This window comes from Sebastes umbrosus, chromosome 5, assembly GCF_015220745.1.
Source record: "Sebastes umbrosus isolate fSebUmb1 chromosome 5, fSebUmb1.pri, whole genome shotgun sequence".
NCBI classification, from domain to species: Eukaryota; Metazoa; Chordata; class Actinopteri; order Perciformes; family Sebastidae; genus Sebastes; species Sebastes umbrosus.
Window position 1 is genome coordinate 19203364 of NC_051273.1, and position 13363 is coordinate 19216726.

A 13363-nucleotide genomic window follows, 5' to 3' on the forward strand; every position below is an offset into this window, starting at 1 on the left:
CTCGCCGACATTCAGGAGAGGCTGTGGCAGCTCCATCTTCATTTCACACTGGGGATCAGACTAATGGAACAGGTGGGTATGAAAGTGTAATTTTTCCTTGGAGAGGCATGAAAGCGCAGCAGGCTTTTGAAATGGAAATTCAAAGTGAGGAGATGCAAAAAGAGGTGTCTTTACTGAAGAGGAGTCTAGCTGCTCGGCCAAGTCCTGACAGAACAGCGATAGTAGCTGGTTTTTACACACACCACCACAGGGACACAAACACGTGCATACACCTTTCAGAAGTCAATACAACAGCAATTCCTGACCGTCAGCTACGCAGACGTCTGCTTGTGTGTGTGTTTGTGGGAATGTGATGCCTGACCACAGTGAGTCAACATGTCTGAGTCAGTACGAATACATATCAGGAGAAGAGTTGTAGTAATATTCACAATGTCATGGAATGCTTGTTATAACAGTGGAAACCGCTTATTGGATGATTATTATAACCAAATCTTTGTTATCGTGCATCATTATCATTCTCTAATTTACATTTGTATATTTATTACATGAATACAAAGTAATGAAATGGACCGCTTTGCAATTTACAGGCCCGCTGCCAATTCTTCTGGCTTTTCCCTCACCAAGGGTGAGGCGTTGCCGATTTTGGCCGGCTCTGCAGCGTGAGTGTGAATGCAGAACGACGCCCCTTTGCCGGGGCTCCTCACTCACTCACTCAGTAGCGGCATTGAGGGAGACGGGCGGCGGTCTGCATGTGTGATGAAGAGCCGGCTTAGGATCGGCAAAGTTTCACTTTGGGGGCATTATCAATCTACTTGACGAGGGCGATTTCCCCCTGCGCATTAATTTTTCATTCAGAGAAAATTATTCTTTTTCCCGTCATGATATCAATGTGCATGCAGCATCAGCCACAAGTATCCAGCCGGAAAGCAGGCGGTCCTCAAGGCAAAGTATCAAGGGAGTAAAGTAAAAAACAAAGCAAAAATTAAATATAGTTAGTCTAACGTAGTTTTAAAATGTTTTTTCCATATGTTGTCATGTCTGAAAGAACCCCAAAATGAACACTGTGAGCGGACTATTTGATTACTGTAAGAAAAATATTTAAACAGCATGTGTATTGGAATGATTCTGTCCCAAGATTTTTGATCCATATAAGCGGTTGATCACTGTAACCATGATCACTATAAGCGGTTTCTACTGTATTACCACTGGATTGATATGTCAAGAGTGCCCTATACTCCCTCAGGGAGGTCTTGCTGCTCCCGCAGAGACTGGCAGGGTAGCTACACCCGGTTCTCTGGGCAAAGCTAAAAACAGCTCAGTCCTCCCAGCAAAATGTCACACAAGTGCTCAAATTCTTATGCAATTTCAGTATGTTTTTCATTACTGAGCTCCCAGATCAGAACCGAGCTTAGTGATCCTCGCTGATCCTGGAAAATGCAGTCAAAGCAGAGAGAAAAAAGACCTTTTACGGAGAGGAAAGGAGAGGAGAGGAGAGGGGTAGGGAGTCATGGGAGTAGATCATACAAATAAACAGGGTGGGGATCAGCCTGACTCCTGTGTGATGCTGTTTTTGCTGAGAGCAGCATCTTCTGCACACTGGTGACTCAGTAGAGGGTAATCTGTACTAACTACAGAGGGAGCACAGTTGCACAACAGCGTGGGTAAATGCTGCTCATACCTGTACAGAACAATCTACACGCACACCTGCAGATTTAGTTCGACATCTGGGGCTCAGTGCAGAGCTGAAACTCACGCTTAAAATAAAACTCTCGTGTCAGTCAGGAAGGCAATATAAAGCTCAAAGCACACAGTGAGCTGTTTTTCCTATATATATGCGTCATGCATTTGTATTACATTATCTAGCTGTCACGAAGCTGTGGAGCAAATGAATCACAGGGCTGTTTTTTTCAGAGTTCTGCCCCTGTCACTCGCTGCTTAAACAACGGCAGCAATGTTGACTTAAATTGCTTCAAGTTGACCATGTACCTCAGTCTACCATCGTCCAAATGCTGTGTGGCACTGCATTTATCCCAGCATGACCCTTACACACTACACGAGAATCAAGCTGATTTTGGGCCCAATTCCCCCTTCCGACAATGGTCAGCAAAGCAGATATTCCTGTTGTGTGTGGGGAACCCCGAGGACATCCGATGATGCAGTCACATGGGAAAGAACAATAGCCAATTGAGAACCAAGCTGACTAAAGCATAAGGACAATCACTGCCATCATGGCAGAAAGTCATAAAGTATTAGTAAGATGGACCTCAGAATTCGAGGACCAACTTGTTCATTTGTGGTAAGAACACAAGTGTTTATTTAACATGACTTTATCATCCATCCTTCGGGAATTTTTAGTACAAAGTAGTGTAAAAACTAACATCGCTAATTCTTCCTGCGTGTCGTCCGCCATGTTTGTTTACACTAAAGTCACGTTTGATCGCAAGTGATTTTGCGAGATTTCCGTTTTTTTTAGTCGGGATTCTTGTTGTACATGAATGGAATCAGATAGTGTGCGCTATTTTGGCCAAATCGTTGCTCATCACACACTATAGGAACAAAACTGTTAGATTTATCATAAAATGTTGTTATGTGTGGGGTCTGTCCCATTTTATGCAGTTATACAGTTGGTTATTCAGCAAGGTGTACTCTATCATTTACCGTCCTACCTACAGAAAGCTGCCTCTATCTCTTATGCACAGTGTGAGGCTGCAGCCGCCTGTGGTTTCAAAGAGAAATCTTTTCCACAGCTACTATTAGGTCCAGATGAATACCCACAGAAAAACAGATAGGCAGACAGCAGCAGCCTTGGCCTTTTGTAAAATACAATGCAGCAAATAACACAGCCTGCAGCTGCTGATCTAGCTCAATATAGAAAATGAAGCTTCTTCACCAAGCTGCCGCCAGAATGGCAAAACCTGGAGGAAACAGATATCGGCCTGTGGAGAGAGCCTGGAGAGGAGTGAAGAAAGTGTTTTCCCTACAGTGCAGGGAAAGCAATAATCACACTCTGATGGGATTTTGGAGCAGAACATGTTACAATTTGGACGCAACACAACCTTGCAACTGTGACGTCACAAACTAGAAGATGTTGGGGGCCAGAATTTCACAAAATTTGCACTGCACCTTTCTTTCCATTAGTGTTTACAATATGACTGTATTGCTTATAAGAAAGCTATTATGTATTCAGAATTAATTTATAACAGTTGTAAAAATCTAAATCCAATGGTTTAAACAGCACTGACATCAGCAAGCTCGGAAAAGAAAATCAAAATGTATACTGAAATAGAAGTAGTCATTATGTATCAATAGTAGTAGTAGTAGTAGTAGTCTACTGATTATATGTAAGATGTGCCTCAGGCGAGCTATACTTCCACATTGTCAGTATGCCTATTTAATGAATAAAATGCACATTATTACAGTAGAGTGCGTCAGACACTAAATGCTGCAAAACGCTAGGAAATCATTCACAGAGAGACAAATCTGACCAACCAGAGCAGTAAATCCAACACAGAAACTTTTTGTCAACTAGTGCCACACGGTTTAAAAATTTAAATTAGTAGTTGGTTAATTGATACATTTTCTAAAAAGCTTATCTGGAGATTATCTCAGCATCCATTGCACGAGAAGCAGGGTACATACTATACAGGTTACCGGTCTATCAGAGGGCTGAGACACACACAAACACATTAACTGTGGGCAATTTAGTAGCATTTTTTTGGACTGTGGAGGGAAGCATGGGGAAAACCAACATAGGCACGGCGGAGTAAACATGCAAACACAGAGAGGCTCCAGCTGGCTAGATTAGGTCCGAACCCAGGACGCTCTTGCTGTGTGGCGACAGTGCTACTGACCCACCGCATGGCCCAGAGGATAGCTCCCCTGACTGATAATGTGTCGGTACTGCTACCATCACAGCAGCTCCACGGTTTATTACTGCTGCAGTGAACATCCCTCTTAATTTCCTCTGCACCAGAATAGGTGCAATTACTGAAGCTCCAAGCAGGCAGCACACGAATTCTATGTGGGTGTTTAAGATGAGTTTGACAGCTCCATGCTCCTGGTGCTGATTATGAAATAATAATAGCCTGCACAGTGGGCAAAGTAACTCTCTTAATTGAAAACAGCGGGCCTTATTTCCCCTCTGAGGGAAGCCAGAGCAGTATGACACCACAGTCATGCAAGTGTAAAACGGAGCCAGAGCCTCAACCAGTGGCACATATAACCTTTTTACAACTGCAAAGTCGTCACAACGGAAGAAAATACAACCTTGAATTCTTTATGTCTCGCCTCTCTATCCGTGTCTCAATCTCCTGTATTTACTCTTCCCCTCTCTCATCTTCCCAGCAGCTATCACTCTGAAAATGAAAAACCCTGGCCAAGCAGCACAAGGACAGACAGCAGCAAACGCTGTGGTGTCTGTTTAAAATAGCTACTGTAGCACACATCCCCCACTTGCACAGAGAATCAGCACTGAACTGCGTCACCGTCTACGTAAAATAATATGACATCAAATAACCTGGCAGAGGGTCAAAATCCTATACGAGCCATGTGCATTGGCCACCGGGATGCAAACTGATACTGGCACACACAGCCACAGAGGGAGAAGGAGAGAGGAAGCAAATAGATGGCAAATTCCACAGAAGGCAACCACCCTTTGTGCCTCAGTCAGCAATTCTGACATGCCTTGCCTAAAGCGGAGAACAGAGGAAAAACCCGGAGGGGGAAGGACTGATGGATAGTGACAAATGAGTGGCTGGGCCAAGGGAATCATTCAGGGAGGATAGGAGAGGAGAGGAGAGGAGAGAAGAGGAGAGCCAAGGTTGAAGGTGAGAGGTAGGGCTGCACAATATTGTAAACAAGACTCGGTCAAAACCAAGTATATGGCTGGACAGTGTATGGTCATTGTGGCTAAATTGTTATACAAATAGTCAGTGGTCATGTCTATAATGTTAAATCCAGCGGTACATGTCCACCAGGTCCGGCGAGGACACTAGGGGACGCGCTACTCCACTCAACCTGCCGCTCAAGCAATGACGTGCAGTATTGTTGAATGCACCTGACTGGTCCCTGGTTTTCTGCTCGCCGTTTCAAACAGGAAACAACGTGGCGGCCTGCTCATAAACTTTCTGTTATTTCGTCTAAACAAACCACCAAACCAACATTTTAAGTGAGAAACAGGCTATGCCACTGCTGACCCTGTTTATATATATATATATATATATATATATATATATACTTTTATTTTTAATTTTTGCGATTTCATTGCGATATGAAAAAAATACAGGAATTTTTTGGTCCTCGTTTTTGGTCAACATCATCCTCTCTGCAACCAAATCTTCCTTTTCTGTGTTTTTCTCCTGTTCCTCGCTCATTTTCAGGTTGTGGTCGACGAATAGCGGGGCCTGCTTTGGTTCTTTGATAAACTGATCAAGAATGATTGTGATTTGTGGTTCGCTGTGCATGCAGAGCCTGCATGTCACTCACTAGCAAAAAACTGTGTATCCAAGAACCCTTAAATCAGAGGAATTTATGTTATATCAGACAGACTTCTCTTGTAGATTTATGGAAAATGAGGATGTGAGTGTTTTCCTTTCGTATCAAGCAGCAAAAAAGTTGTAGCATGACGTGTTTGAATTATTTTGCCTTCCTTGACATCGCACGTCCTGCAATGTGACTGTTCTGAATACAACCAAACCATATATCATGCAGCCCTACTAGTGAGAGGAGTTGAGTACAAGTGAGGGCAGAAGATAAGTGAGATTAATGCTGTCTTGCTGACAGTAGGAGACTTTAGGGACAAATTACGACTGCCTGAGGATGAGGAGCTCTGAATGGGACTAAATGCTCAGACAGATATTTAACAGCCAGCTGTGACACCCACACACAGCGTCGTATTCACACATTCAGAGCAGCTGAGCAGAACACCGCAGCCTACAACTACACATACGCAAGATCTGACGTTAACCAGGCTCTCAGGTTGAGCACTTTGAAGTGTTACGTGAGCATTTACCATCTCCAGGAGCCAGTGAGAATCAAGCAAGACTTCAGCTCTTTAGCTGACATTTCCATTCATTCCTATTGATAAAAGATTGTTGTTACACTGCCACAGAAATGAACACAATACCCTGGTTTAACACATATTAGCTGAATAGCCTTTAGTGGACTCTCCCTTTAAGACCCTTCACTGACGGATAATGCATGGGAGTCACAGTGTGATGCACACCTACCCCTCCCTGCTGCAGGGCTTATCAGACGAACTAGCTTAACCTTCAAAAGCTTTGCATTAGAGAAGGAGACTTTCACAGCTATATTAGCAATACAAAGAATAAGATCGACAAGTTAAACACAGGTTCACCTTTACTGTGCTAATTAACTCAGACATTGATAAAAAGATAAGATAGTGCAGTGTGGTGTCTGATAATATCTTTCGCTTGGAGCTGATGTGTTCGCACATTCATTGTTGTTGATATAGATTAAGATTACGACCATATGCTGAAGGTCTGCTTCAAGAATTTGATAACATCTATTCTCTGATTTAAATTGGGATGAAAAGAGGCAGACTTTAAGAGAGTTTCCCCTCCATTAGCCTACAATGCACCAAGGCAGTGATGCATTTCAAACTGCGTGACTTGTGTCATATTTTTGGGGGATTTATAGGTGCTTAATATGGGATTGGGAGCATTTCTATTGGCCGTGAGCTAGCCAGTGGGGCACGCTCACATGTACTAAAAGCAGCCAGCCCGGCGATGTCAACAAAGCAAGGAGAAGCTCGGATTACTACAGACACAGAGGGAGATTGACTTAATTCTCTGCTCAGGTAGACATTACTCCTCTATATCTTTACATAGCAAATAGTTGTTTACTGCTATATTAATGCTCTGGATATTGAATTAAGCTCCTTTAAGGTCTCACATTTTTCAGGGACAACCTTGACTGCTTTGGTGAGGAATTTATTTAAGGAAGCAAGCTGACCAATATGAATAAGTGAAATCACACAGATGTAGTAGCCTGTTTATTTACTCTGCTGCAGCACAGGAATACTGATTACATCATAGCAGATGTTTGGAATTACAACTTTATAGAATAATGGATTAAAGTGTGTTAATCCAATGGTTGAATTGAATAGTTTGTATTAGAAAATGAATGATTTTCTGTTTATTTTACTTAATGAATGTGATGGCGAGTAGCTTTGGAAGCTGTATAACTCCTTGTTTGTTTCACTGGAAGACTTGTTGCAAGGTATCGACTAGACTGTTTTTTTCTTTAATGGGACTTATTAAGCACTCACAAAATGCTGCTACCGTAATAGCATATCACGGCAGTGCCGCATCGATGATGGCCATAATTGAAATATGCCTTGCCTCAGTAATATTTAAAACCAACTCAACCTACAGCATTACTCGATTCAGAGATGAATAAAGCTGAGGTTAAATGGGGTAATGTTGGTGTGTTAAAAACAAGAAGCTTAAACAATCAGCAGTTTCTTTCAGGATGCAACACTATCCAGTGTACTCACATCATACTAGTCTTCTGTTGCTTTTATAAACCATATATTTCGCTGCTCTCTCAGCCAATGTCAAGCCCCTCAAAATACAATACAGACCAGTGATTGCCAACTGCCCGTAAACCATCAACCTGAATACATTTGGCAGGGTAGAGGCATACTCAATAATGCATCTGTTTAATGCTGTTCGTCTGCACGTGCAAGCTCACACTCTCTTTCCAGTGCGGTCTGTGTTTCCATTGCATGTGAAGGTGCACTGACTGAGAAGGTACACACTTATTAAATCACCCCGGGTTTGTGTGACACGTGCCAGCAAGCATGATGGTAGAAAAAAAGCATCTGCAGCCAAAGGCGTCCAAAGAAAGACGTCCATTTTCACCCTCGGACACAGCTGAGCTCGACGAGTAACCCTCGCCAGACAGCCCTCTGATTCATGAGCCTGTCCTGAGCTCTTGTCAAAGTCAGCAATTTCCTCACCAGGGACAATGAAAATCCCCAAACTGTGAAATGTACAGTGAACATGACCAGTAGTGCAGCATGACTGATTGCTGTTTCACTCAAGAGCCCAACATTTAGCTTCAGGCATTCTTACATGTATTTACAGACACATCCATTAGTATACTTTAGAGTCAACACTTCTCTATATCACATAACATTGAGTCATTAGCGTCCATCTCTATGTTGATGATGCAGTCGTTCATCATAATGCTCAATGTATTAGCTGGATTGGCTATTGAACAACTGCAACTTGCTTTGAACAGTCCCAAGATAATGTTGTTTTAAATGCAGGCAAAACTAAATTTATGATGATTTCCAAAACAAAAACTGAATCATCACTATCAAAATGTGACCAACTATCTCTGTAGGAAGAGGTCGTCATTGACTCTAGTTTATTCATAAAGCCAGTCTAAATAGTCCACCTCTTTTTATCTAACTTCTCTTCTCACAAGGAAATCTTAACAGAATCAAACTCGTTCTACAGATTAATTTCAGCATCACAAAATAAATACAGAACTTGGAAAGCGTTACTTTCGCACACGCTGCTCCATCCTCCTGGAATAATTTACAACAATTATTTAAAAATGCGATTAATCTTATATCTTCACATATCGCACATCACTGATACACACACAACAAATACAGCCTGTAACCTTATGACACAAACAGCCACAAAAGAGCAGGACATTTTACAGTTGAGCAATAGACTTGTGCTCTCTGGCTTTTCTATACTGCAATTTATTACTTTGTTACTTATCAGCCAACATACCGTATAACCACAATACCAATATATGATTAGAAAAAGAAAACCAGCTCATACAGCAGCCTTGACGATTTATATCATAATAATTGGTTTTCACAATGCATCATGGCCTCAACTGCTAATAGGCCTTTTTTTCAGGAATGACATTTTGCTGTGTCACAATAGGAAAAACACAGGTGTCAATTTTCAGGGTCTTGGTATTGTGCTATGACGGCTCACTGTCATGACTTACTGGGACACTTATAGGAGCAATTTTTAATGTTATTAACACCTGTGCTTGTCCTACTAGGACATATGAAACAGCTGATGAGAAAAATGTGTGTCAATTAAAAGGGACTGTTTGTAACTTCTTACACGTATAAAACACCCGGGTCGGTGTCCCATGCGCGCTCGCATATGCGCGCTCGCGTGGTGCTACGCTGTTCAGACAAGACTCCAACACAAACTACACGGAAGCACCAAAACCGCAAAGTTATATCTAGTGAAGCCCGTCTTGCAAAACAGTGTTGGCTGCGGTCAGAGGACGCGGGGGAGACCGTAGCTTTGGTCTCCAGGGCCGGAGTCTCTGCTCCTCTGCTCCTCTGCCTGCCTGCCTTCACTCAGCTCGCTCCACCTCACGTGCATGCGCGCACACTACACACTGCAGAAGACTTCGTAGCTCTGAGAATATCTAGTGACAGTGCAGTGGATGTTTGTGCAGAAATAACTGCTGCAGTTCCTCCAGACCAACAGAGGTTTCCCGTGTCTTGTGAAGTGACGGGGCTCCACAGCGAGAAACGTTATCGTCTCTGACCGGGTGTCGGTGTCTCCCCTGTTCCCTCCGACCGCGGTCGGGAGGCTGAAGCAGGAAAAGCCAACACTAGGATCAGCAGTGTATCATGGAGAGACCTCCGTCTGGTCAGCTTACATTACTGCCAAGCAGGTGAAATATAGAGTGATATTGTGGTTTTAGCTGACGTGTGTCTCTTCACTGTTTTGAGCGATGCTCGTTCATGTCTATTTAGAGCGAGCACAAGCTCTAGCCCAACGCTGACTTTCGTTGACTTAACGGCCACAGGTGTCGCTGTTAACAAGCAATTCTGATTCTTACAAACTCCTAAAATATATTAAAATATGATAACGTCTGGTCCAACTGCTTAAGTGTCTCAGCCTGTCACAGACAGTTAGCCACGGTGGCTGCCCTCCCTCCTCCTCCTTGCAGAAATGTGCCTCCAGTAAATGCCAAGATGGTGGCAAATTGTAAAACCCAAAATTGAGGCTTTAGAGTTTTCCTCAGAAACATTATGGAAATGGCTGTTTTTTTATACAGCCTGTAGGTGACAGGCGGTGTTACTTCTGGGTGTCTAAGGATGGAAAAACACAATGATGGGGAAGGTGGCTAAGAGAAATGTTGTTCCTAAGGAGAAGGTGGTCATAAATCCTATAGCTACACCCCTGGCTCTTTCTATAATGCCAAGTCAACTAATTAGATATAAATTATAAAACAGCTGATGAGAAAAAATGTGTGTCAATTAAAGAGACCACTCCTAATATATATATATATTAAAATATTATAAAAGTCTGGTCCAACTGCTTAAGTGTCTCAGCCTGTCACAGACAGTTAGCCATGGTTTCCTTGTAGAAATGTGGATTTTTTTGCCTCCAGTAAATGCCAAGATGGTGGTAAATTGTAAAACCCAAATTGAGGCTTTTAATGGTTTCTTCAGAAACATAATGGCTGTTTTTCTACAGCCTGTAGGTGACAGGTGGTGTTACTTCTGGGTGTCTAAAGATGGCATGGAAAGAGAAATGCTGTTTCCTAAGGAGAAGGTGGTCATCAATCCTATAGCTACACCCCTGGCTCTTTCTATATGTCAAGTCAACTAAATAGACAAAAATTATAAAACAGCTGATGAGAAAAAACGTGCTCCAATTAAAGAGACCACTCCTAATATATATATATATTAAAATATTATAAAGACACAGTCCTCCTTGCAGAAAATATGGATTTTCTGCCTCCATAAATGCCAAGATGGTGGCAAATTGTAAAAGCCAAATTGAGGCTTTAATAGTCTTTAATTTCTAATGGTTTTAATTTCTTTAGGTGGGGTTACTTCTGGGTTGCCTAAAGATGAAGGTTGCTAAGAGAGAAATGTGGTTGCTATGGAGAAGGTGGTCATAAATCCTATAGCTACACCAACTGTCAACTAATTATATATATTCATATATATATATATATTAGCTACAGCTAGCTGTATACATCATATAGCCCTTTCAAATGTTGATTAATGTCCTCGTCATGGTGTGTTGTGTTGATGACTAGACATACATACATGAATAGTTAGCTTACCAGTTCCTTGCTAGCAAAGATGAGTCGGGGCTTTCTGCCTCACACAGTAGCATCAGATGGAGATGGATGTCAGGGTGAAAGACACATTAAAGACGCTTTATTTGAGAGGTGATAACGTACCCATGTCTGCGGTGTCCATGCCGTAGCTAACTCCAACCACCGTGTCCCCATCATCGGATGCTTCGGCCCCGGATAGAGGGCTCCCGTCCCCGGCCTCCGACGACAGCCCGACCGCTCCCTCGGCTGCTGCTTCCATTCAGCCTCCCGGAGGAAACAACAAAAGCACAGGCAAGTCCTCTCCGAAAGAAAGAAGACACAGCAGACGGTGTGAGAAGAAGGAGGACTGTGTTGTTGTCTGATGTATGTTAGCAAAGTAATCAAACGGAGGGATTGATAGTGATAGTTATCCGCGAGGGTCCCTTCTTCATCTGTGCGGTGTTTTCTCCTCACGACAAGCGGAACAGCGTCCGCTCAGGTCGAACTGCACCGCACTTGCTGCTGCTGCTACTGAGCTGCTGCTGGTTTCTAGTGCTGGATACAATGTGAGGTTCTGTAGGAGGAGGTGGCTCCCTCTGCAGGAGGCTGAGGGGAACTGCAGCCAGGAGCATCCGAGCGTGTCCTCTTTGGATGCTCTGAATCACATGCAGACGTGTTGAAAAAAAAAAAAATATATATATATATATATATATATATATATATTTTTTTTTTTTTTTTTTTTTCTGATAACAAAATAAAATAAAATGAAATATGGATAAAACAAAAGTTTTATATATATTATATATATATATATATATATAATACAAAATATTTTTATATATATAGGTCAAACTTTTGTATAGGTCAAACTTGTGTTTTATCCATATTTCATTTTATTTTATTTTGTTATCAGAAAAAAAGGAGAAAAACAATATATATATATATATATATATTCTATTTCTAAAAACAATAAATTAAATCACTAGAAGACAGAAACTAAAAAAACGCCCCATTTTTTCATATTCTGCAACCGGAAGTTGCCATTTACAAAGTAAGAGCGCGTATGAGGACGGTGATGTGTATGAGAGAAAACAAGAAGCACGGTGCTGCTGTGTAATTGAAGGTGATGGACATGGATCGGTACGTAGTTTTTTTAAACAATAAAAGAGTGTGTCTCATGGAAGAAGACACACTCTTCTTAATTACTTTACTTTGTAAATGGCAACTTCCGGTCGCAGAATATGAAAAAATGGGGCGTTTTTTTTCGTTTCTGTCATCTAGTGATTTAATTTTCTGTTTTTAGAAATAGAAAATGAAAATCAACCCGTTTTTTAAGTTTAGTTCATCCCTTTTTGACCTCGATAAAGAGAAACGACTCGTATTTCAATATTAATTTTTGTGTTTTAAAACGAAAATAAAATAACCACAATTTTTTTTGTTTTTAATATCCATTTGTGAAAGGAACATCGAATGACCAAAAGATACACTGACCCTAGGCAGCGCTGATCAAACATGAATCAATATTCTTCAATTAGCAATACCTGGGCTTTGGTTATCAGCCGATACTGAGAACTGATCCGATACCAGTAATAAGCTGTATGCCTATTGATTTTTTAACTTGGTAAAACAAAATGTAACAAATAAATAGACAGATATTTATTAGGTGAATAGTTATTGAATAAATCGTACACCAACAACTTGCCAAAAAAAAGCTTAAAAACTATAACAGGAATTACAATTCAAGTGTAAAGCGTTTTAATGCAGCAAAAAATTGGTCAAAACTTAAACAGGAACTAAAATTCCAGTATATAATGTATATAGTATATAAATATAGAATTGAAATTAATAGATCTGTCCCATTGTCACCTATATCCAATCCAGCTGTGTGAGTCAGTATTGACCCAATATCTGATCCAGTATTGGTATTGGTGCATCCCTAATTTGTTTGCTGACAATGTACTGCTTGTATGGCACACAACTAAGGCATTCATACTATCAGATTATTGGGTATTTATGTGCATAACACTTGGTGTAATCTCTTCAAAATATCAACATGCAGTTTGACTAAACCCTCAAACTACTGTTTTCTTTTCATTACTGTATATGCAGAGCAGAAAACACCACTATAACAGAAACCCAAGACACTCCTTCTTACCCGTTTCTAGGTTAAACCTGCCATACTTTATTTTCTCATAGCCCAATATAGAGTTATTGACAGTCATCTACACACTTAAAACCCGGACAAACAGACTCAATCACAGCTTTTTCCCTACAGCAATACGCATCTTGAACG

The 13363-nt window shown here is 41.4% G+C and overlaps 1 protein-coding gene across 6 annotated transcripts in view; it reads right to left on the bottom strand.

Moving 5' to 3' along the window:
- Window positions 1-11655, bottom strand: part of pip5k1ca (phosphatidylinositol-4-phosphate 5-kinase, type I, gamma a) — a 52821-nt gene extending 41166 nt beyond the window's left edge. For 3 of the 6 annotated variants that reach the window (XR_005207026.1, XM_037770601.1, XM_037770604.1), the window contains exon 1: window positions 11215-11655. Coding sequence is in view for 4 of the 6 variants with exons in the window: in XM_037770601.1 (XP_037626529.1) it covers window positions 11215-11350 (136 nt within the window). In the remaining 2 variants the exon portion in view is untranslated. The other 3 variants (XM_037770606.1, XM_037770607.1, XM_037770605.1) reach the window with 3 other exon arrangements.
- Between the last annotated feature and the right edge of the window lie 1708 nt (window positions 11656-13363).